Below are 23678 nucleotides of genomic sequence, written 5' to 3' on the forward strand. Positions count from 1 at the left end.
GTGTTGCATTATGGGAATTGTAGGATCCAGCATTTTTGGATTTTCAATTAAAGTTACATTTTCTCATTTGTACAGAATTTTTACACTGAAGATCGTTACACAGCACAAACGAAACGATGCACAAATAGACAATAACACATAATTGGGGACACTCAACTTTACATATAATGTTGATATTATCATCTGTGTTGGTAATAATAAAGTCCACCAGACCTGTAAGGGTGAACCAGATTCCTAAATCCTCTCAGGTAGACTCAAGAAAAACAAAGACAGCTGGGGTCTCAGAATATTGGTCATATTGCCAATGAAGGCAACCTCATGGGGTTTTTGGAGCTTGGCCACCACTACTAACTCAGGACATCTCCTGAGCTGTTACGATTTTTTGTGAGTCCCCTGCAATACTAAATTAAAAAGCAGCCCCTTAATTCCAAACATACTTTTGTTACTGCAACATTTTTTCAGTGAAGCTGACTATTTTGCCCTTGAAAATATATGTGAAAGCTTTAATGAACTGGATGCAGGTTGAATGATGTTTTATTATATTAAAGAAATGAAAATATTACAGGTAAAGTTTCACCACAAGTCCTTTCGATACCACAAAGGACTTCCCAAAGACACACAGAGAAACATCTTAATGTCCAGGATTGACAGTATATCTACTGTAGAACACAGCTGTGATATTTGTATGATTCTTGTTGCTTTTGTGTTAAGGTTTCAGATCTTGTATGCCTTTTAAGCCACACATACAGTACCTCTCACCCAGCTCACCTTTTATCATGAGGCCTGCTTGCTGAGCATGCATGCTCTCCGTCAGCGACACCCTGCTTTACATCCCCCCTCTAAACTCTCACCCCATCATTGCAAGTCGTACCGTAGCACCATGAGATGATGTCTCATGAAATTTCTGTGAAAGGAATTCCTTCAGCGGCGCTAGTTTCCGACTTCAGTGACGTTTAGGAATGTTTCTTGGCCTAACGCAGCCAGGTGGTGGTCTGACAACCATCTGAGCACAGAGCCGGGTATGCTGCTCCCTCAAAGAGATTTTGTGATGAGACTTCTCGGCAAACTTCCTCTGCGGTAGAAATCGTAATGTGCACACACGAGCGCAGACATCCCCCACCAAGCGTCTCTCTCAAAAGACTGCTTGTTTCTGCGTTGGTGGAATCTCAGGGCAGTTTGCTTAAATGAGGAACTGCATGGGATAATTAATTTCAGGAATGTAGTGGGGGGTGATTTGCGTTTGTGAAAAAGTTCTCATATTCATAGATATAAATAAAACTCTAAAATTTGTCTATTAGTGTTGTAACTTGGTCAGAAGATGCGTATTTGTTTATTGTGGTGTTTATCTATTACATGCTGTTTACAGACAAAGTTCAGTCTTTCATGTCTTTCCTTTATTATTTCTTGTCCTCCTTTCTGCACAGCATTCCTTTACTTATTAAAATAAGCTCTAAATGAGGAATCTGTGCAGGAATGTGAGCTTGTTGAAGGCAGATTATCAGTTCTGCGGGGGAGTTAGAGATGACATGAGAGATGAGACAGGCAGCTATTAAGTTATTAAGACATCCTGCCTCAGATGACGGGTTTAGAAGGATTTAATGCAAAGCAGGGTTTTCTTCCTGAACAACAATCAGATAAAAATGAATTTTGAGCCTAGAGGATCTACATTACTATCACAAAGTCAACATTGTTATCAAGTATCATGTTATTGAGTGTTAACACACAGTTTACCTTTGCCATGTTCAATTTTTTTTTGTATTGAGCTGTAGAACATCTCACAGACTTTAATTTTACTTTTACAAACATCCCTCAGGATGCAGAAATAACATCATTGGTTGAGTTAAACCTCTGTTGGTGGAGCAATAATCCTATTTTTGAAGACAGGGATCCTGTCCGTCACTAGTTAATCTTTGGTCTTCAATATTCAACTGTCTCTCTGCTCTGTTCTGTCACAGTAACACATTAATTTCTCCTGATTCATTAACTGCTGTATTCAGAGTGTTACTTTTGGCAGTCGAGGTATCTTTTGGCTTGTTGGTCGATGCTCAGAAATTGAAATGCAGAGAGTGATGTCTCTACTGCAGCTGGAAAAAAATGTGATAAACGCTGCAAGTCAATAAATATGTCATAAAACACGGATATCATTCATTGAGTAATTAAAGCAACTGATTTATATGCAAAATATCAACAGAGTCATAGATGAATGCAGGGGAAACCTTTAGGCCACTGTACAGGATGGAGTGTTGCCTCTTCAGGTGGACATAATGAGGCCGTTTCACAAAACGAGCCAATTTATACTAAGGCTGAATATCTTGGCTGCTGCCGAAGTTTTTTGGCCTCTTCTCTAACAGGAGGGGGGTTGACTACTTCCTTTTACCGTTTTCACTGGCTTCTGTGTAAATTTACCTACTTAATCCTCTTCGTTACCTGCTTCCATCTGGTTCTATCCTGTGCAGCGTGTTGCGCCTCGCCCCGAGTTAGATTAGCCGTTTTCAGTTCCGAGGTCACGGTTCTCTGCCAGGTTGTTTTTGGCCTCCATTGTTTCCTCTTTCCAGGTGGAGTCCATCTCAAGTCCACTTTAGGAATGCGGTCCTGGTCCATTCTGAGGACACGTCCGAGCCAATCGGTGTTTAATTTCGAGCATCACATTGTGGCAGTTTGTGTGCAGGTCCTCATTGGAGATCTTTTCTGGCCAAAAGATGCAACATATCTTCTGCAGACATCCATTGTAGCATAAATTGATGTTTTTCATGTCACTCTCAAACACTCGCCAGAATTCTGAGCCGTGCAGCAGAATTGATTTAACATTGCTGTGAGATCTTGGCTTTTCAGCTGTACTGCTTTGATTTCCAGATGGTTTGAAGGCTTGCAAATGCACTGTGAGCTTTCCTGAGCCTTATGCTGATGTCTTTGCAGCATGCATTGCCCTTACTGAGGAGACTTCCCAAATATGTAAACTCCTCGACATAATCAAGAGAGTTACCGTTCACAGTGATTGGTGCATGTGGTGTTGAATTTATGTATCATCACTTGAGTTTTGGAGATGTTAATGTTCAAACCCATCTGTTTGGCAAACCTGTCAGTCAAGAAAATGGTTCTTTACCTTCAATCAAAATGTAAGTTATGCATTTTGAATGACAAGTCAACCAACCAATCAGGCGTGGTGGGTCGGTGTTAGCATGTCTTAAACCACAGAAATTAAAAACTGTGTTATCTGCTTCTTAGATGAAATGTTAAAAAAGAGCAACTCGCAGTATGTTGGCTAAATCCAGAGCAGCATTTAAATTTGGTTCTCAATTAATGCCGAATGTAATAACCTTTAATTACATGTTTTTTTTTCATCTCTTATTGTTTTTTTAATTCAGCATTATTATTACCAACCTTTTCAACTTCTCTTTTGGACTGGCAAAAACATATTTTTTATTACTGTATGATTTTATTCCTAACCTTGACCCATGCGGGCTCCTGTGAGAGCCTCCTTGGCGCTGCCGAAGCCGAGCTCCCTGCAGACGACGCTGGCTGAAAGCAGGTTCCAGCGGTCATCGCAAACCGTCCCCCACTCGTTTTCTTTCAGCACCTCCACCCGGCCCTCGCCCAGCTTGGCACCTCCCTTCAGCCTCACGTTGCTCTAAACGACAAACAGACACATGACGGGACATTTTAATCCACAGATGGCGTGTTGGTGTCCTGAACTCCAGCCTGGCAGGGACCCAGACTGACAATTAAAGGCTAATAACTTTCAATATTTCCATCAAAGCAAGATTCGAAAGATCTTGTTTTGAGGGAAATTTAGGATCTTTCATTTAGACTATGTCCATTCCTAAACTTGTCAGAGTAAAAAACGCATTTTGACCATTATGGGACACTGAAATGTTGGAAATTGAATGCCGACTAACCAGCTTTTTCTGGAGCTTTCAGCCATGTCTCACAGTCTATCATGTGATCAGAATTTCATACCAAATTACAAATGAGATCACATGATTTAAACTGAGTCCACCAAGGAAGACTGTGAGATGTATGAAACCTTATAAAAAAGGGTAGAAAGTGGACTTTGGTCAAGGTCAAACTATTGTTTTCCATGTCAAGAAAGAACTTTCAGACTAATTAAGTTTATGTTTTTAAGGTTTTTAAGTTGTAAAGGGACTTTACAGTCCACAGAACCAGTGTGTAGAATTTAGTGACATCTAGCTGAACAGACTTGGCAGAAATGGAATATAATATTCATAAGCATGTTTTAATTAGTTTATAATCACTTGAAAATAAGAATCGTTGTGTTTTTGTTACCTCAGAATGAGCCCTTTATATCTACATAGGAAGCGGGTTCTCTTCCACAGAGCCCGCCATGTTTCTACAGTAGCCCAGAACGGACAAACCAAACACTGACTCTAGAGAGGGACTTTCATGTTTCTCATGAGTTTCGTGGCCACCGCAGGTTCTCCTACATGCTTGGAAGGGGAGGGGAGGGGTATTCAGTTGGTTGCAATCTGCAACCTCACTGCGAGATGCCACTAAATCCTACACACTGGTCCTTTAAGCAAAACAAGAAAACAAAATCACTTGAGCACATGTGGTAAGAAAAGTAATTGACTGAGGGGTAAATTCTAATATTCTGTTAATAGTGAGCAGGCAAAATTAACTTTTGGTTGTTGCTTAAAGTTCATCTTCAGCCTCTCATTGAGAGTCCCTAAAGTTAAAAACTACTTTACCGAAGTTTTGAGTTTTTTCTTGAAGGCGGTATTTTGCATGAAGAGCGGCCCCGGCATGCAGCTGACGACGGCTGGCATGCCGCCCTCACAGGACGACGTGCTGTTTGGCTTGTTGAACTCCAGCGGGCAGGCGGCCAGGTGGATCTCTGTGCCCGTACACGCCACAGAGTGGATGTGGAAGTTGCTCTTCTGACGCTCCAAATACAACCTGCGGGGAAGAGAGACAGAGACAGTAAAGGCTTGCCAACGAGCTTACATTTTTCAGTGAATGACCACACGAAGGAATGAATGGATGAATGAATTATTGAATGAAAACCTTAGTTACATTTATAGTATACAGTTAAAATTAAAGATCCCAAAATGTGCTGAGAATTAACACATTAACATGATTTTTTTTAAAAATAAATGAGCACATTGGACCACATATATGAATAAACTAATGAATACATGAATGAATGAAACCTCCTGATCTTCAAAGGAAAACTGAATATGTATATATAATATTCAAAAGTTCATTTTCAGTTGATTACAACACACACAGACCCATCAACTCATGTTATAGTAACAATATACAGTAGGTGTCATTTGGGCTCACACAAACTTTCACAGATATGTCTCAAAATTACAAAAACATTCTGGAGAAAAAAGGACAAATTCACAGTAATTAGGGGCCCGAGTTTGATCCTGGACGACAACAATAAATGAAAAAGTCAAATATTGAATGAAATTAACAGTAAGTTGGCAAACCATTTATTAAAGAGATAGTCCCACATTTTGGGAAATGCGCTCTGCCAACGCTGCTGCTGCTCTTAATGCAAATTAGATATAATATGTTAATTAGTGAGATCTTTTTACTTTTCTTTCCACTCTATGCTAAGCTAACATTTTAACTATACAGATGTGAGTGTGGTATCAATCTTCTCATCCAGCTTTTGGCAAAAAAAGTATTTCCCAAAGTGTCGAGCATTAACTGTTCTACAACAAATGGCTTTTTGTAAACAAAAATATTTGGAATACTTTGCATTGTACAGGCACAAACATACAGTGTTTAAAAGACTGTTTACTGTTAAATACATCACTCAAACTAAATATTTAAACAAGTTTTGTTGCATAGCTTAGAGAAGTAGCTTTTTGTATTTTTTGGGACATCCAATATTTTTTTCTTATCAGTTCAAATGTTGTTGTGGATGCAGCATGTGTGTGGGTCTTTTCAGACAGCTTGAATTTACCCACTGACTTGTTTATCCTCAGATTACCTTTTGCCAGGGCTGCTCTGTTTAGACTTAGAGTTAGCTTTAGCTTTGGATGTCTGCCTGCAAGGTAAACACGGGTTAGACTGAACAGTTAGGAGAGAAAAACTAGGTTACAACGTGGAAAAATCATCAGTAATAAAAGGTTGCATGATGCACAATTATGTTTCAAACGGTGGTTAGACTTGCTCAGAAGGATGTGCCACATTCAACATGGTTGTTAAATACAGCTGTTAACATGATATATTATCCCAAGTATCCTAGTATAAAGTAAGTTGCTTCAGACACACAGATTTGTTGAAAGTGACACATCCTTCTAAAATGCATGTAAACAAACACAAAAAAACAAAGAATTAAATCACTTAAAATACAGACATTGATTGATGTTTCATCAGCACAGGCTCATATACACTAAATGGCCAAAAGTATGTGGACACAATGTGACAGTTTGACTTTTTGTTTGTTTTTAGGGGTGTAAGATGGGTTAAAAGTCTTTTACTTTAGTTTAATCAACCATCACAAAGGATGTAAGATTATTAAACACCAACATAATTGAACCTAAACAGTTTAAATCCAAACAAGAGCAATAAAAACACAATCTTAAAGCAATAATAATCATGTATTTGTGCAAAACCATGATTCATATACTGGGCCTTTGGTTCTAATTAAGGGAAATCTTACTGCTACAGCATACATGGATATTTTACACACTGGTGTGCTTCCAACTTCATTGCAATAGTACCTCTGTGCACAAAGCCAGATCCATAAAGAAATACTTTCCCCAGTCTGGTGTGGAATAACTTGACTGTGAGCCAGACTTTATCGCCCAGCATCAGCGGCCGACCTCACTAACGCTCTCGTGGTTGAATGGGGGTTTCCGAATATTTGTAAAGCCTTCCCAGAAGACAGGAGGCTGTTGTAGTAGCGGATTAATGCCCATGAACGAATGAAATGTTAAACAATCACATATGGGTCCAGTGTTGTCCAGGGGTGTCCACATACCTTTGGCTGCATAGTGTACGACATGTAAAGCATGATCATTAATATGTTTGTTAGTCCAAACTATGTTAGTCTGATTGTAGTACGACCATTATGTCAATGTCAACCTCAAGTTACCACATTGATTTTGTTTGACATTGCTTAATTTTTAGATGGGATGTAAATCATGTAAATTATTAAAGGATAAGGCTTGTGATCTATATTCTTTGCTACTGTCAACAAATCCAATGAAAACCAAAACCAACAATCTGTTAGTTTGTCTCTTAGTGCTTCTAACTTCTCTATCCTGTTTAAATCTTTAAGAACAGCTCACAAATATAAAATTTTGTTTTTAAAAAAGCCTCAGTCATTTATTTAAACAGCTGGTCACTATAGTTTTTATTCAATGTCATTCAAACAGGAGTGAATAATGTATTTTTGGGGAACTATTTTCAGTTGCGGATTGATACACATTTGGTCCTTTAGTGAGTATTTCCAGCAGCAAGATGTCGTATGGGGGATCAACTCAAAATTAACCACAGTGTCCATGTTCATTGTAATTAAGGATTATTATTGTTGCTCACTGATGGGTTTTTAATAGTTTTTGGAAAACAATGGAGCTCTATGACACAGAGAAATAAGATATATCAGGCTTTGGCTGCACAATAAGTTCAATTCCTTGTTAGTTTTGGTCTTTTCATGGGATTTGTTGACAATGAGAAAAATACAGTGTTTCACCAGACTTATTCTTTAAAACACAATGTTACATGGTCACACAATAAATCACACTGTACAGAATATGTTAGTGGGTTCTTCAACTTTAATAAGAATTTTAGTCACTCAAGCGGTGAAAAACCTCAAATGTTTTGTTATTCTGGTAGAGTTATCATGCATGACTAACTGAAACAAACACTGGACAGTTAATTGTTCAGTTTATTCTCTAAAATGTGTAGAGTTGGCATTTTATTTGTTCTAGTACAATGTTTTCATTTTTGCCTGGTTACCAATTTAACTGCTCCATTGATTTTTAAAATATAAATATATGCAGGGGTTATATAACTACCTCTGAACCCTTGCAAATAGAGCACTATGTGTTAAAATGGCTATATCTCACACACAGTTCTTTCAATATTGACGTAAACCCACTCAAATTAAAGCTGAGACTTGACACTTCAATGTAGTATGTGTAACTGATGTTGGAAGTATGTGTAAATGTGTAACTGTCCAAATATTTAGTGTCTGGACTGTGTGTTACTGTTACCTCACACCACAGTCATCGGGTAAGTTTAGTATTCTCCAAGAAAATGTATTGTCATTGATAATAATTTATATTTATCTCCTCAAAGCGCCTTTTGGGTGGAATTTTCCAACATATACTTTAAAGATAGTGTCACTGTCAAAACACAAAAAACACATGATAAGCTGACTTCCTCTCTCATCATCCAACACGACAAACTCCGTCCACCTGGCGCTCTGAGCTAGAACAAATGCTAAAGTATTTGCAGATTCTACCAGATGCAGGTTGGCTCTTGTCATGCGGACTCGGGGAAGACACCGGCTTGAGGCTTGAGACTATTTCAGTTGAAGAACCCAGCATGAAAAGTTACTGACCTCCTCTAAAAAGCATGCCATAATGGGAGAATGAGATTTCCAGTTTCCATCTGTGGAAACTCTAAGCCCTGTTCACTCACACAGCACAGATTGATGACATCTGTCACGTTATAAAGGAACATTATGAAAACCCAATTACTTTTTTTTTATGTTAAGAGAAAAACAAAAGAAATTCACAGAGAAAAAAATCCTGTACTGCTTTGTTCATTAGATATAAAAGTTTAAGAAATAATGCCTTTGATAAGGTGCCAAGTCTTTACAATCTGTGCCATGTCAGTAGAAATGTGACAGAAATAAATAGAAAACTAAACCTCCACACAAGGCAACCTTAAGTTTAAGCAAGATGAAATAAAAATATACAACCCATTCACATGCTGCACATCATAGTAATATGATATTAGAAGAGAAGGGAAGGGGTCGACTAGCTAGAAACAGGATCTAAATGGTTATTGTCTACCCCTAGGAAACAGGAAACCCACTGTCACAGTAAACAGAGTGTAGACGGGGAGGGTGAGGGGGGGGTGGACGGTGGGTTTTCCCGGCGACAGTATACCTTCCACCGGCTGAAACATTAACCTTTGGCCTGGAGACCTTCTCAGCCGCTCGCTTTTTCAGACGTCTGCAACAGTGAGACAGCCAAATTCCATCACATACAGGAGAAAGACTGCATGCAAACACACACGTAAACAGGCTGCGTATCTATTCTCACACCGTCTCCGGGCTGCACACACACACACACACACACACACACACACATGCACACACACACACAGGTACTGAAGGGTCAGCACTGAATAACATTTCTGACATTCCACAAGTCTCCAGTATATTATGTTACAGACACAATTACACAGCTATTCCAACTATCCAACATTCAGCACTGTGGTGGCCATTTGAGCCTCATTGAGCAGCTGTAATTCCTTATCAATACAGTATCTACAGTATCTGTTACTGGCTGGGGATACAATGGAAGTCCAGTCAGTGACTGTGCTGTGACTTTGAAGTGATTTAAACCGGTCAGTTTTCTCTTTAAAACTGATTTAAATTACTTTAAAGCTGCAATAAGACATTTTTTGGCCACTTGGGGGCAGCGGACACAAGATGTGAAGACAACACTGACACATCGTGCCTCATCTTTTTAAGTTGATATGTTGAACTTGTTTTGCAACCAGTTGATTATTTCCACATCCAGGAGTTACGGAGCAATTCATTTGGAGTTGTGTTTCTGTCCACGTGGTGAATGTAAATCCAATATTCACTCTCTTTTTGCTCTGTTTTTGCTCTCTACCAACTCCTGAGGGAAATATCTGGCTCTTTAGCTGCTGAATCCAAACAGGCTCTGAAGGGGCTGTAAATGTACTAAACCAACTGAAAATCCTGAAATTCTTCAGTTTGATCTGAAACATGAAAGTCAGTAAGCCTGAGGCTTTTAGTCAACCACAACAATACAAGTGTTTCATTGTAACAATCATGAAATATGTCATTTGACAAAGATTTCAAAGAGTCTAACACAGACAGGGAGAAACAATGATTATCAGACTATAGACACTCTTTTGCACAAACTATTTTGACAATCTAATATATACTATCACACATTGGGATGACAGTGGATACACCAAAACACATAAAAGATAAAAGTGTGAAGCTCATACCAGACAAAAAAAAGTTGTGTCATATTTATTTTGACTTTGTCAAACTGAATTAAAGTCCTGAAATAATCCTGAAATAATTGCTGGTTTAATTACAACAACCTGGGTTAATGCGTCCCAAGTCGGTGTAAATTCTGGTCCATCATGATGAGTATAACATTTTAATGGAGCCAAGACTCAGTTTGTTTGGTTTTTTTGGCATGAAAATGGTCAAAGTTGAACACAATGGATATCATCACAAAAAATCAGCAATTGGCAAGTTCAGCTCAAGAACCCAAGAAGCCTTTATGACCAAATATTTGTTGGAGTAAAAAGCTGGATTGAGTTATTAAGGGGAAAAGCAGATTTTTTACTGTCCATCTTCAAGTATAACTGTAAAGACCAAAAAAAGGACCGAGGGGCTGCTTGACAACACAGAACGATTTGACTGCTGCTCTATGCAGTTTGGCTTCGGTCCAGTCGTTGTTGTCTGTGCATTATGTGACCAACCGACCCCCCCCTTCATCCCTCCTTTCCCCTGACCCTGGAGCGTTCCCCGGAGCCTCAGCCTTCACACACGCCTGAGAGAAAACACACATTTCCCCTCATACTACTGTGAACCATCTGCAGGGATGAATAAAACGCCTTCGACTGGAGCGTACCCAGGAATGTGTGCAGTCATACTGGTGGGACAAACTGAGAAAAGAAACTGGAGGTCTGAGAGGCCACCAAAGAAATCCCTGTCCTCACATACCACAGCAGGCTCCAGTGTCCACTAATATCTGTTCAATCTAGAGTCTACAATTAGAATTTGCAAAGAAAACACTGTGAATAAGTCTTAAGTGCTGTAATTGGATAATTAATCTTTTTCATTCTATCAAATTATCCAATAAAATTTGTTATTGTTACCCCTCTAACTTTATAAAGACATTAAACTCAAGAAACCACTAAATGATGGTTGACATCTGCACAGCCAATAACCTCTTGATAATTTAGATCCTGTTTATACACACAAATTTGGATGCAGATGTCAACACGCTGCACCAAACAAAGCCCTTGCAGATGTGTAAACACATGGGACAAGACACTCATTGCTTCATACTTTTACATCTCTGCAGGCAGTTACTAATCACTCTCCAACTTCCTCTGTGAAGTAATGAACAGAGACTGTGAGCATGAAATACATTGTATGACCCGGACGGGAACATAAAAAAAAAAAAGCGGCTTTTCTGTCTATCCGAAAGAAAAACAAACACATCCTCAGAGGAAGAAATAAGAAGCAGAACAAAACAATTAGAGGCTGCGACTTCCTTCATGTCGGCTTTGTTGAAGAGCTGCAGCTCTCTGGCAGACCGTAGAGAAAGTCTACACACATTCCCTGTCATATGCACAGTAGGCAGCAGATGTGGTGTTGTGCAGCTGTGTCTGCTTGTGGTGCTTTTGGTTAAAGTTTGCTTTCCAGACTAAAACCACGAGAACGTCAAACAGTCTGCAGCAAACATCCCAACCTGACATAATGACAAAATTATGGCCACCTTAAGATTGTCAGAAGTATCGATACTTCGATATCGATAAAAAACCAACAGATCTACAATCAGATAGTCAACCAAACACTGCACAGATAAAACAAAGGGGAAGTTAATCAACTGGTCCTCAACCAGTGGCTGTTACAGCATTCTCTCCAGCATCAAACCACCATGTGACTGGTGGCTCTCATGGTGCTAACTCTAGCCATGGCAAATTTAACTTAAAAAAAGAATTTTTTTCCTAAAATCCTATTTTGTGTGCTTTGACGTTTTTTCTTTTTTGCTGTGGTATTGACAGAGGTATCAAGTATCATTTTTTTAATACTAGTATTGTATCAAAGTTTAAAATTCCAGCTGATGGGACTGGGAAACCATCATCCTTTCAACCCTCTAACATGTGAAAAAGATGAATCCTGCACATTGCAATGACATATTCTGCATTCACCATGCACTTTATTAGTAACACTTGTAATACAGTCCAATATAACAGCTCTGCCATAAATTCTACTTTTACGAAGCTTATACATTTTCTGTTTTTACCTTTTTTCTGAAGTGCAGTTTTGGTGTTGTGTAACTTCTTACACAATAAGTGGTAAATCAAAACTTAAAGGACGGGTTCACATCTTTTCAAGTGTGTCTTAATACAACAGTCAGGAGCCCAAATGAATATTGAAATAGGTTTTTCTTGCTGTAATCATTCCTCCTGTTCATACTGACCATTATAAGATCCCTTCATAATGCACTTACAATGTAATTTATGGGGGACAAAATCCACAGTCCTCCTTGTGTGCAAAAACGTATTTAAAAGTTTATCTGAAGCTAATATGAAAATTCAGTCATACAAATAAGTCAAATCAAGTAGATATCTTTCAACGTTACAGTCTTTTCAGTGCCAAAGTTCCTCTTTTTGTTACTATACTTCCACCGCAGCTCAACAGGGAAACACAAAGAGGAAATTTGATGCTAAAAAAGACTGAAAAATGTGTCAGATATCCACTTGATATGACTAACTCAGACTTTGTTTTTGCACAAAATGACTGCGTAGACACAATGTGGATTTTAGCCTCCATCACTTACACTGAAAGCACATTTGAGGATCAAGAGGATCTTTTAACAGTCAGTATGAACAGGAGGAATGATTACAGCGAGGAAAACCTCTTTCACTGTTCATATGGACACCTGACTGTTGTTTTAAGACAGACATGAAAAATTGTAAACCTGTCCTTTAAGGGTGATATCTGGCCTCCTAAACAGCAGATGACACTGATTTTAGACCTGTAACCTGAACTCACACCAGAATCATCTTTTGCCAGGTTTAAGATGTGAGATTCACTTACTTATAGAAGTTCTTGTTGACTTTCCTCTCATGTGGGAATCCCAGCATGCCACAGACAACACGCGTGTTTTTGATCGTCCATCCCACGTCACAAATCTGCGCCCAGCCGTCCTTGTATTTCACCTCCACCACGCCCTCCGTGACGGGCAGCCTCTTTTTGGCCATGGCGAGCACGGGCCGGAGCCGCACCTCCTCCACCTTGTTCTCATCCACGTGAGCCTGGCGGGAGGGAATCAGGACTGGTCGTCAGTTTGTTTTCTATTAAAATAATGCCTAATAATCTATCTGTTCATGAGAGAGGAAGTTATTGATTAGGTGTATGAAATGTGTCATCAGTGGGGAATTTTCTTTCATTTATTGTGTGGAGACATACTTTTCACACAACACATACTCGGAGTATAAATCTTTGTATTTCTTTCTTTTAAACCTTTCTGTTACATCCATTTATAGTACATTCTGATGTTTGATGAAGTGAAGTGAGAATTTTGTTAGCTGAAAATCATAAAATGATCAATCAGTACTCACATATACAAGTGTATTTAGTGAAATAAACAGACCACACAGTGAGTCATAGCTATTACAGAGAGTAATTTCAGGGTCTAATCCTCTCACTAACAGCTTATAAGCAGTAAATGTGACTATCTCTGATTGCCTGCTTTGCAATGAGTCACTTCCACTGTGGTTTATTTGAAAAAAAAAGAAAAAACACTGGCTGTAGTCTGGACAACACATTTGGCAGAGTCTGACTCGCAGCAGCAGGCAGAAAGAGGGAGTAGCTGTGCAATTGAAAGTCCGCCCACTTGCTCTTATGAAACTTTTTTTTTCTTGTGACACCCTTCTATGTAACAAAGATACCTCGATCGAATCATTCAAGTTGTTTCCAGTCATCTGTGTGGAGACGAGTCCCCAGTCTAACCTTGTTCACCTTGGAAAAAAAGATGACCAGCTGGAAACTGTGAATCCCTCCTAACTGTGTTTTCTCAGAGTAGCAGTCAAATCTTCCTTCAGTTATTAACCTTTATTTGTCCAGAAAGGGTTTACTGAGCACACTTAATCTTTTTTAGACCCTCACCTGAGAGTACCTGAATACAAAAAAGTATACAAAAAGAAGAAAATAATGAAATAATTCAACTGGAGGTGCTGGTATTTAAACGGCTCCTCCTTCAAGGGCACAAATAGTATGACTGGATAATTCTGTCTGTCTGTATAATATTGTTATTAAATAGTCACAAGCGTTCACATTTAGGGCTATTTTCAGTAGCTCACAACCTAAAGCAAGTCTCAATATTCATAATCAAGACAAAGGTGGAGGTGGTGCAATCAGAATCAGAAAATCAGGGGGTACATCAGGGAGAGAACTTGTTTCTATGAAGACACTGGACCAGGTGGATCAATGTAAAGCCAGCTTTTAAAGTGACATAACCAAAAACTTGGGGCATGAGAAACTACCTTTGGTGCACCAAAAAGTTTCTCGTGTGCACAAGAACTTCTTTCTGGAGTTTGCAAAACCATTACAATTTTCTAATCGGACAAAAGGGCAGCTAGACGCTTCCCTTATAGAGACTGAGGACAATTTCCCAAGTTTCATTGTTAAAACTGGGTAGAAACAATCAGAGAATAAAAAAAAAAAATCCTGTATTGTAGAAGCAAAGTCTTTAAGGCAGCTCTTCATATTGGGGTGGTGACATGCAGTTCACTATGGAGGAGCAGGAGAGCATCATTTCCAGTAAGGCATGTCATAGACAAAATGTAAGGGGCGAAAGTTTGTTAGCGGCCGTTCTCGCCACCGTTCAAGCAGCTACCATGCAGTTAGAAATCCCCAGAGTTTGGTAGACGGAGATCTTCGGTGTCCGGTATTGCGAGACTAAAGGGCAGCAGACATGTATGTACTCCTAAACCTTCATGAGAACGTGAAATACAGCAGAAAATCAACTACCGTCAACCAACTAAAAAGATAATACAACAAACAAAGTTTCTTTTCTCTTGGTTTACATTACAGTGCAGTTAAATGTACTGAGTAACATTTTTTCCTCCTATCTTGGGTCAAATGTATTCTTTCAGATTCTTTGTTTTTTGTGTGCTAACGTTAGTGCACTAAAAGAATGACATTTAAAAATGTCAGTGAAAAAAGTCTACAGAGAAATTGACAAAGGAAGATGCCATTAGCTATTTATGTCCACAGAGTATTTTTGACAGCAAGGTCTGAGGATTATAGTCATTTTTTCATGCTTTAGCAAATGCTCCTGAAGCCGGAGCAACACACAGTAAGTATCTGAATGAATTTATTATGGTTTTAGGTGAACTGTCCCTTTAAGATTTGCCCATATTAACCGTCTTTAACTGACTGTAGCTGCTGAAGGAGAGGACAACATCACTCGTCCAGTTTCCGAGTACAAAATGTCCCGGCAGCCCAGAGATTTGACCCCAAGGTAACAACCCCAGCTTCAACTCCTTTGACCTTGGGGTCAAGGGAGTTTCCTGACTCTTTTGACCCCAAGGTCAAAGAAGTTAATGCTGCTCTTTATAAGATTTAGTGAGCAGCGTCTCCATAAACTCCATCACCTCAGGACAACATATTTGGAGAGGCTGCTGGTGTTAACAGATGGTATAGAGCTGAGCTAATCTGCACCATGTGTACGGCAGCTACAGGTGGAGTTTCATAGGGGCGTTAAATGTCTCCCATGTGGGTTAAATCTTATAGAGTCTTTAGGCTGTGGAGCGGTAGACCTGTTAACACAAAAGCAGCGTTTATGGGTTTATAACAGCTTCTTAACGAACTCTGAACAACATTTTTACTGCAACAAAATTATAAAATCTCTCCAAATGTGTTTTTGATAACTTACATCAATAACATTTGGGTCCACAAAGCCTGGAATCCTCTCGTCTTTGCACACGACTCCGGCGTCTTCGTCATGAGTGCAGTCACTGTTGCCCCAGCCGCGAGACTTGCAGAATTCAATGCTCTTCTCAGCTCCGTTACACAGCACGTTGTCCAGCCAGATTTTCCCTGCAAAGGTGGCAGACAGTCAGTGTGGCTCCAGCAAACTGCCTTCAGAAACCAGCCGGTCCAGGCCAGGAAGTAACACTTGGTTGCTTATTTCCCTGGAGCTCTGAGGACTTATGGAAACTTAGTTGTACTTATTGTGTAACACAAACCTGAATAACAGATTCATCTAGGTGTTTAGCGTGGATGTAGTTGCTCTAAAACTTATTTTTAAACCTAAATTTACAGATTTTTTGGCCACTTGTGGGCAACAAAAATAAGTGGTGAGCACATGCTTACATATGATCATCTTTTTAAGTTTAAACATCCAGCAGTTATGGAACAACATTATCATTCATTTGGAGTTGTGTTTCTGTCCACTTGGTGAATGTAAGTCCAATATTTACTCTCTTTTAGCTCTGTTTTTGCTCTCTACCAACTCCTGAGGGAAATATCTGGCTCTTTAGCTGCTAAATGCTCCACTATGTTCACCAGCTAGTCTACAGCTAACTGTGTCTGTTTGCCGTTTGGTGTTGAGCAGGTAGTGTACAGTGGCTTTTTAGAGCTTTCTCTCTGAAAACAGCTGTCTGCTGAGGCTGAAAATGAGAGCTGTGAGAGTGAACCAAAACAGTAAAGTTCCAGCTAAACAATGAGCTGAAACTCTCTAAAATGCTCTGTAAAGAAGAGGGGAGCTGCAGAGTCGCTGACAGTTCTTTCTACAAGCAACACCTCTAATATCACACATTATCATATGGTACATTGTTATTATGAAAAATGTCAATTATAGCTGCTTTAATAAACATGCAGGCGTCTTATTTCACTAAATTTTTGCATGATCTTTTCCGGTTTGAGGCAATTCAGGTGGCTTGGCAGTAAAAAAAAAAGGTCCTAAAAACGTCAGTCAAACATTTTGAGAACAAACGTTTGTAAACTTATGACTTATGCTAGCAGCTCTTTGAGACGGAGCTACATGCTAACTTGTCATAACAATGACAAAGCTCACATGCTGATGTTTAGCAGGGAATGTTTGCCATGTTCTCCATCATAGTTTAGCATGTTAGTATGCTACCATTTGCTAATTAGCACTAAACACAAAGTACAGCTGAGGCTGATGGTAATTAGTTTTGCACATATTTGGTCATACACTAAAGTACAGCTAAAGGTTTGACTTGATGATGGCGCTATAGGAAAAGTCAAGGGGTCACCAAAGTTATTACAATTCCTACTGAGGGCAAATAATGTATGCACCAATCAACCCTATAGTTGTTGAGATATTTCAGTCTGGACCAAAGGAGAGAGACCCACATTGCCATTCCTACAGCCACGCTGCTAGCATGGCTAATAATGTTCAAAATAATGGATTGCTCAAGAATGTGTTTTAATCTAGTTGGATCACAGGACAGACGGGGATTGGAAGCTACAGCTGCAAATGTTTAGACTGTTATTACTGTTATGTAATATGGTTTGACACACATTTCGGCAGTTGGCAACATAATTGAGATGTCTGATTGTCTCTTATGTGTGTGCAATCAAACAGGTGCAAATATCTTTCTGAACATCTTCCGTGTGGCAGAGCAAACTGTATTGAACCACAAACTGAACCTCAGGAAGTCATGGAGGTCACTCTCACCTTGGCCCTTGCCGTATTTGGCACTGTGGGTCCATCCTGTGGCTGAGACGAAGCCCAGTTGGCGGCAGAGCACGTTGGCGTTATTTATAGAGAAGTCGTCATCACAGATGGTTCCCCACTCTCCCTTGTAGAAAAGCTCTATGCGCCCCTCGTTGTGTTTTCGGGGGTATCCAGTCAGTCTGACCTTTAGCCGCTCTGTTTGCGCCTGAGGGGAGGGGGGTGGTGTAGGCGTTGGCGTGGCAGTGTTTGACGGTGTTGTCTGAGTTAAACAGCAAGGCAACCACAACCCAAACAGAAGGCTGAAGACTAATTGCTGCCTGCGTCTTGACTTCTCCATGATGTCAGCTGCACATAAAGAAAAAGGAAAAGACAATGTCAACACAACATTGAGACAACTTGCTGTCCATGTGGTTTAAATATATTGGGTGAACACCTAGAAAAGTTTTCTATGAAGACAGCGCAGGTGGATCAACGTGAAGCTAGCTTTCGAATAATTTACTGAATCTATTACAGTTGAGAGGATATGGAGCCACTTAAATGACATGACCATAAAGTACCTCATGGGCATGAGAAACTATCTTTCGTGCACCAGAAACTCTTTCTGGAGTTTGCAAAACCATTACACTTTTATACTCACACACAAAGGCAGCAGGCTTGTATGTACTCCTAAACCTTCGTGAGAACATGAACTATAGCAGAAAATCAACTACCATCAACCAACTGAAAAGATAATAAGGCAGATTGAAAGATCTGTAAAGAAATCCCGTGACGTAGTTTTCCTGTGTAGTATCACATGCACACATGATAGTTTTTTGGTGCTGTAAGCCTTCAGATGGTTCACACATGGATTACATCTAAATGGTTTCTGTGCACAGGATGGGCAAGTTGGCCCCTGTTGTTTGTGTCAGAGTGCCCTTTTTTGAAATGTATGTTCAACTAGCACTGTTGCTTCCCTTTTGGGACAGACCTAAGCACTATTTTGTACTTACAGATATTTGTAGTTTGTGCTTATCTAAAGTGGTTCTTGAGCAGCACAAGTTCTTGACTAGTTGGAGACAGTGCCCTCCAAATGTCACTCTAGTCAAAATGCCTCTATGATTGACCCAAGTGCCTCTCTGATCAACCCGATTGCCCCCTAAATAAACCGCCAATTGCCCAAATTACCCCAAATTGCTCTTCTGGTCGGCTCAAATTTCCCCATGTTTGACCCAGGAGTCCCTTTGGTTAGTTTAAGTCCCAATCTGATGTGATTTAAGGGCCAAAATGGAACCGTAACATGAACCATGAGCATGTGAATGATTGAGGTGCCCCTTTATCCTATTTGACACAAATAGGGCTGCAACAATCATTTTCATTATCAATTAATGTGATGGTTATTCTCTTGATTCATTGATGAATCATTTTTGCCTATAAAATGTCAGAAAATAGTGAAAATGCTAGTGATATTTTGTACAGTTTAAGCTTCAAATGTCTTATTTTGACCATCCAACAGTCAGAAACCCAAAGATATTCCGTTTACTATCATGTATGACAAAGAAAAACATCAAATCCCTACATGTGAGTAGCTGGAACCATCACATTTTTGCTTAAAAATGGTTATAACAATCAGTTCTTTGCACAGCACGGCGTCCAAATACAAGAATTGTGCTGTAATATAATAATATTTGTAAGTTTTTGAACATAAAAGTAAATTTTACGAATTTAAAGAACAACCACAAGATTAGGGCTGCAACTAACAATTATTCTCATCCTCGATTATTCTGTTGATTATTTTCTCAATTAATCCATCAGTTGTTTGGTCAATAAAATGCCGGATAATGGTCAAAAATATCGATCACTGTTTCTCAAAGCCCAAGATGCAACCTGAAATGTCTTGTTTCGTCCTGGCCAACAGTCCACAACCCAAAGATACTTGGTTTACTATCATAGAAGACAAGAGTCTGAGAATTTTAGCATTTTTTCTCGCTAAATACAATTACGTAATGCTATTCTTCAAGTTGAGCAGTTCAAACACATATTTCTGCCCATACGTGTCACCATCCCACCAGCCACAACAATAATTTTTAACCCATTCTCTGATGGTAATTTCCCACTTTGAATAAAAACATCACATTATACAAGAATCCTAAAATTCCCCTCAATACATTTTGTTAATAGCTGCAGCTAAAACCAAGTGGACTAACAGAGGAGCTGAAGCATATGGAAGTAGGTTTGGTGTAAGAGTGTAGGGTTGCTCCAGCACTTTGATTCAAACCATCTGTTCAGTGTTTAGTTAAGTCTGATGTGGAGAAGAATAACAGGCCACATTAAAAATGTGTCAGGTCTCAATGACCACACGATCACAAAGGTTACGTGAATGTTATGAAAGTAGCAGCTGCACTTTGCTTCTTCTGTCTCCAGTATTTTTCAGTGTTGGCGTGCTAATGTTCATACATTTAATGTTAATCCTTATTCATATTTCAGATGTTTGACACAACAAGCCATCTTTTTCCCTAAACAAAATGCTCCCTCTGCTCTCTTAAACCTTCCTGTAAAGCTCTGGTAGGTATTGAATGCTGCATAGACCTGCTATTGATAACTTGAGAGCTACACTTCTTCTTAAAGAGTCAAGCTTTTAGTGAGTTGGGGGGGGGGGGGGGTTGTTCCCCCAGAGACATAAATACAGTAGTGTGGTGTGTTTGTACAGAGACCACAGACTGAAGGCCCCCTTTCCAAAACATGTATGAGACCGACTGCATCGTCTGGGTCCAATTTCACAGTGTATGGAGGGACACACGTTCATGCTAAGCTTCGGTCAACAGGGGCTTTTAAAAGCAGAACGACCAGTCTGAACTAAAGCCACATGGTGCTTAAGTGCGCAGATATTCTCTATATTTTACGTTAATTTGAAAAAAGATAGTTTTTTAGGTCTTTAATGACAGTAGAAGCCCACAGGGACAGAGTGACAAAGTTACCCAGCAAGAATCAATCTGCATGTGAACACTGTGGTCACATGATGCAGACAAATCCACTCCCACCCCAAACTGATCACTTTCAGTTTAACCCACAAATAAAGTGGTTTTGATAATCTGGCTAAACTTAACTTTTGTTTTATTAAAAACTTCTCTGATCGTCTGACTACTCATGTTTCTTGGATTTGATAGTAGTGATGCTGCCTTGTTCCCACATCTCTGCATTACTTTGGTGAGTACAATGTTTTTATACAAGATAGAAATGATAAAAAAAATTACACCACAATTGAATTCGTGGGAAAAGGCGTCTGGTATGGGCTTTTAAAGGACCAGTGTGAGCCAGTGTTTGGTTTGACCATTCAGGGCTACTGTAGAAACATGGTGGTGCAACATGGTGGGCTTCGTGTAGATATAAAGGTCTCATTCTAAGGCAACGAAAACACATTGATTCTTATTTTCAAGTGAAATATACACTAATTAAAACACATTTATGAAGATTATACTCCATTTCTGCCGAGTCCCTTCTGCTAGATGCCACTAAATTCAACACACTGCACCTTTAAATAAAGAACCAATCTACAGAAATAATGAGAATATAAAATAATAGCACACATTTTAAAAACTGGTGATTTTGTAGCTTTTATCACAAGAAAACCTTCATCACATCAGGGAGTTGGTGACACTGACGGGCTGAAATTTGATCTTGAGGACAGGCCAACACTTCCACACTGATGTAACGCTTAATTCACAACAACCCCTTTCTCTCTCTCTCTCTCTCTCTCTCTCTCTTACATTTATCTCTTCCTCTCTCGCCCCTCACAGAAGCAGCGACTCTCCATACCAATGTGCTCATGGATCAGGTCTTGTGAAAGGCTCAAATCAACCAGGCAGCAGTTCCTCTGGAACAGCTCGACATACAGAACTGTTCCAACACTTTAGTCCCCACAAAGTCTCATCCTGAGTCACTGAGAGCTCACATTCCCACCACACACACACACAAACACACACACACACACACACACACACACACACAAACACACACACCTCTGAATCTGTTTACTAATCACTACCAGAGGTCTGTACCTTCTTTGTCCCAAGGCAACAGAAAAGATTTTCCTGCCTTGTTCCAGCATGTTGTTGACCTCAGAGGAACTTTGTGAAACTTTATACCTAAAGCAGTCAACATGAGTTACATCATGATGGAGGACACTGAATTAAAGACGAACATTGAGGGATGCATCGGCTTTCAGACGAGATACTTCTTTAAGATCAGGAGGAAAAAAAAAAAAGAACACGTGGTGGTCAAATCTTTCCTAGAAAGAGGAGTTTGGGTTTCTTAGATTTCTGGGTCTCGATGCAAATCTCAAACCTAAACACACTGATGGAATATTTTCCACTCTAAACAGAGAATTTTAACACCTCCACTTTCTAATAAAGCACCCTTTATGAGCTATGAATAAGAACAACTGTAGGGTTGCCAGGTTGTCCCATTAGTTGGTGTTTATCCTGGTCCAGCAGATACTTTCTTTGCGTTGTTACCCTTTTATTTAATTTTATTTTTATTGGGCCGATTTACTGCTTATCACCTGGAAAAGAGCTGCAAGTATCTGGACTAAAATCCCTTTATGAACAAGTTATTAACATTTATAACTGCAGGCTTGATGACTTTATTCATAAATGCATTATTACCAAAGAGAAAATAGATTTTTCACAACCTGGCAACTCAAACATTTTTCTTATTAATAGTTTACAACAGATCTATAAAGCTGTAGTAAACGATTTCTTCATTCATTCATAAAAGTAGTTACAACCTTTATCAAGGATGTCTCATTAGAAAGTGGTACCAATTTAACAAATATTGATGGATCTTCTGAGCATTCAGATACTTTACTTCAGTTAAATTACCAACAATTTAAAATACTCCATTACAAGTAAAAGTCCTGCATCCAAAGTTCAGCTGAAGTAAAAGTACATAAATACAGAAAAGTAAAAGTACACATTCTGCTGAAAAATTGCCCCTGTGTGTGATATTATTAGATTAATACTGATGCATCAACGCATAAGCAACATTTTACTGTTGAAGCAGGTTACCCAACAACTTAACATACGGTTAGATAATTTAGGTTTCCAACCTAGGGGTCGGGCCCCCTCATGGGAACACAAGATGAGTCTAAAGGGTCGTGAGAGGATTAATGAGGTAGTTCTGATACATACACATACAGATATATTCACACCTGAACTGTCTTCTTTTTTGTGAAATATTTGATCATTTGACCACTTCAGACTGCTATTACAATGAGACCGTTTCAGAAGTCTGGAGGGGAAATGACTCTGTGGTGAAACAGCTAACAGCTCATAGACATCTGAAATGTGATAAGGAACCCCAACAAGACACTGCTTTTGTTGTCATAAGCCAAAAAATCTGAGGAACCACTGGTTTAATCTTTAACAACACCTTTTATTTTATAAATTTATCATATTTTCAATGTAGAATCTTGATCTGAAAAGTAACTATAGATGTAAAATAAATATAGAGGAGTAAAAAAGTACAATATTTCCTTCTAAAATGTAGCGGAGTAGCATCAGATGGAAACAGTGAAGTACCTCCAAACTGTGCTCAGGTACAGAAGTGAATGAATTTTCCACCACCGCAGTTATGGCAGCAGGGATTCCTTTTGAAAACAGTCTATACTCTTTTTTCCAAGACTCTATCTGGTTTCTGTTAAATGTTGCAACATTCTTCACATTTTTTAAAATCTACGATATCCAGGATGCAAAAAGTGAAAGTCTGTTTCACCAGTCTGAATAAACTGCTGCAGATAGAGACTGTCTGAAAGCCGCTTTACAGCACAATGCTGCCTTATAGAGTTGTCAAAGTGTACATATAATGTAATGTGTAGTGTGTGTTTTTAATACTCACACTATAAATGTTTGTAGTTTGCTGTTTTCCCGATAAAAATGAGCAACTTTTAATGTTGAACCACAGCGAAATTACTCTGTAAATCTAAGTTTTACAGCTTAATAATGATCCCTCCTGGCATTTCTTTTCATTTCTGGCCATAACAACTCAAATTATTAA

The 23678-nt window shown here is 39.2% G+C and overlaps 1 protein-coding gene across 4 annotated transcripts in view; it reads right to left on the bottom strand.

Annotated features, from left to right (window-relative positions):
- Nucleotides 1-23678, bottom strand: part of loxl3b (lysyl oxidase-like 3b) — a 34146-nt gene that overhangs the window by 10192 nt on the left and 276 nt on the right. For 2 of the 4 annotated variants that reach the window (XM_067613513.1, XM_067613512.1), the window contains exons 2-8: nt 17649-17993; nt 15879-16042; nt 13037-13254; nt 9099-9164; nt 5963-6019; nt 4707-4914; nt 3448-3628 (exon numbers count right to left, since the gene is read on the bottom strand). In XM_067613513.1, coding sequence (XP_067469614.1) covers nt 3448-3628; nt 4707-4914; nt 5963-6019; nt 9099-9164; nt 13037-13254; nt 15879-16042; nt 17649-17985 — 1231 coding nt within the window. In that variant the 5' untranslated portion in view covers nt 17986-17993. The remainder of the gene's footprint in view (nt 1-3447; nt 3629-4706; nt 4915-5962; nt 6020-9098; nt 9165-13036; nt 13255-15878; nt 16043-17648; nt 17994-23678) is intronic. The other 2 variants (XM_067613514.1, XM_067613516.1) reach the window with 2 other exon arrangements.

The sequence above is a fragment of the Thunnus thynnus genome, chromosome 16, assembly GCF_963924715.1.
Source record: "Thunnus thynnus chromosome 16, fThuThy2.1, whole genome shotgun sequence".
Classification (NCBI taxonomy): Eukaryota; Metazoa; Chordata; class Actinopteri; order Scombriformes; family Scombridae; genus Thunnus; species Thunnus thynnus.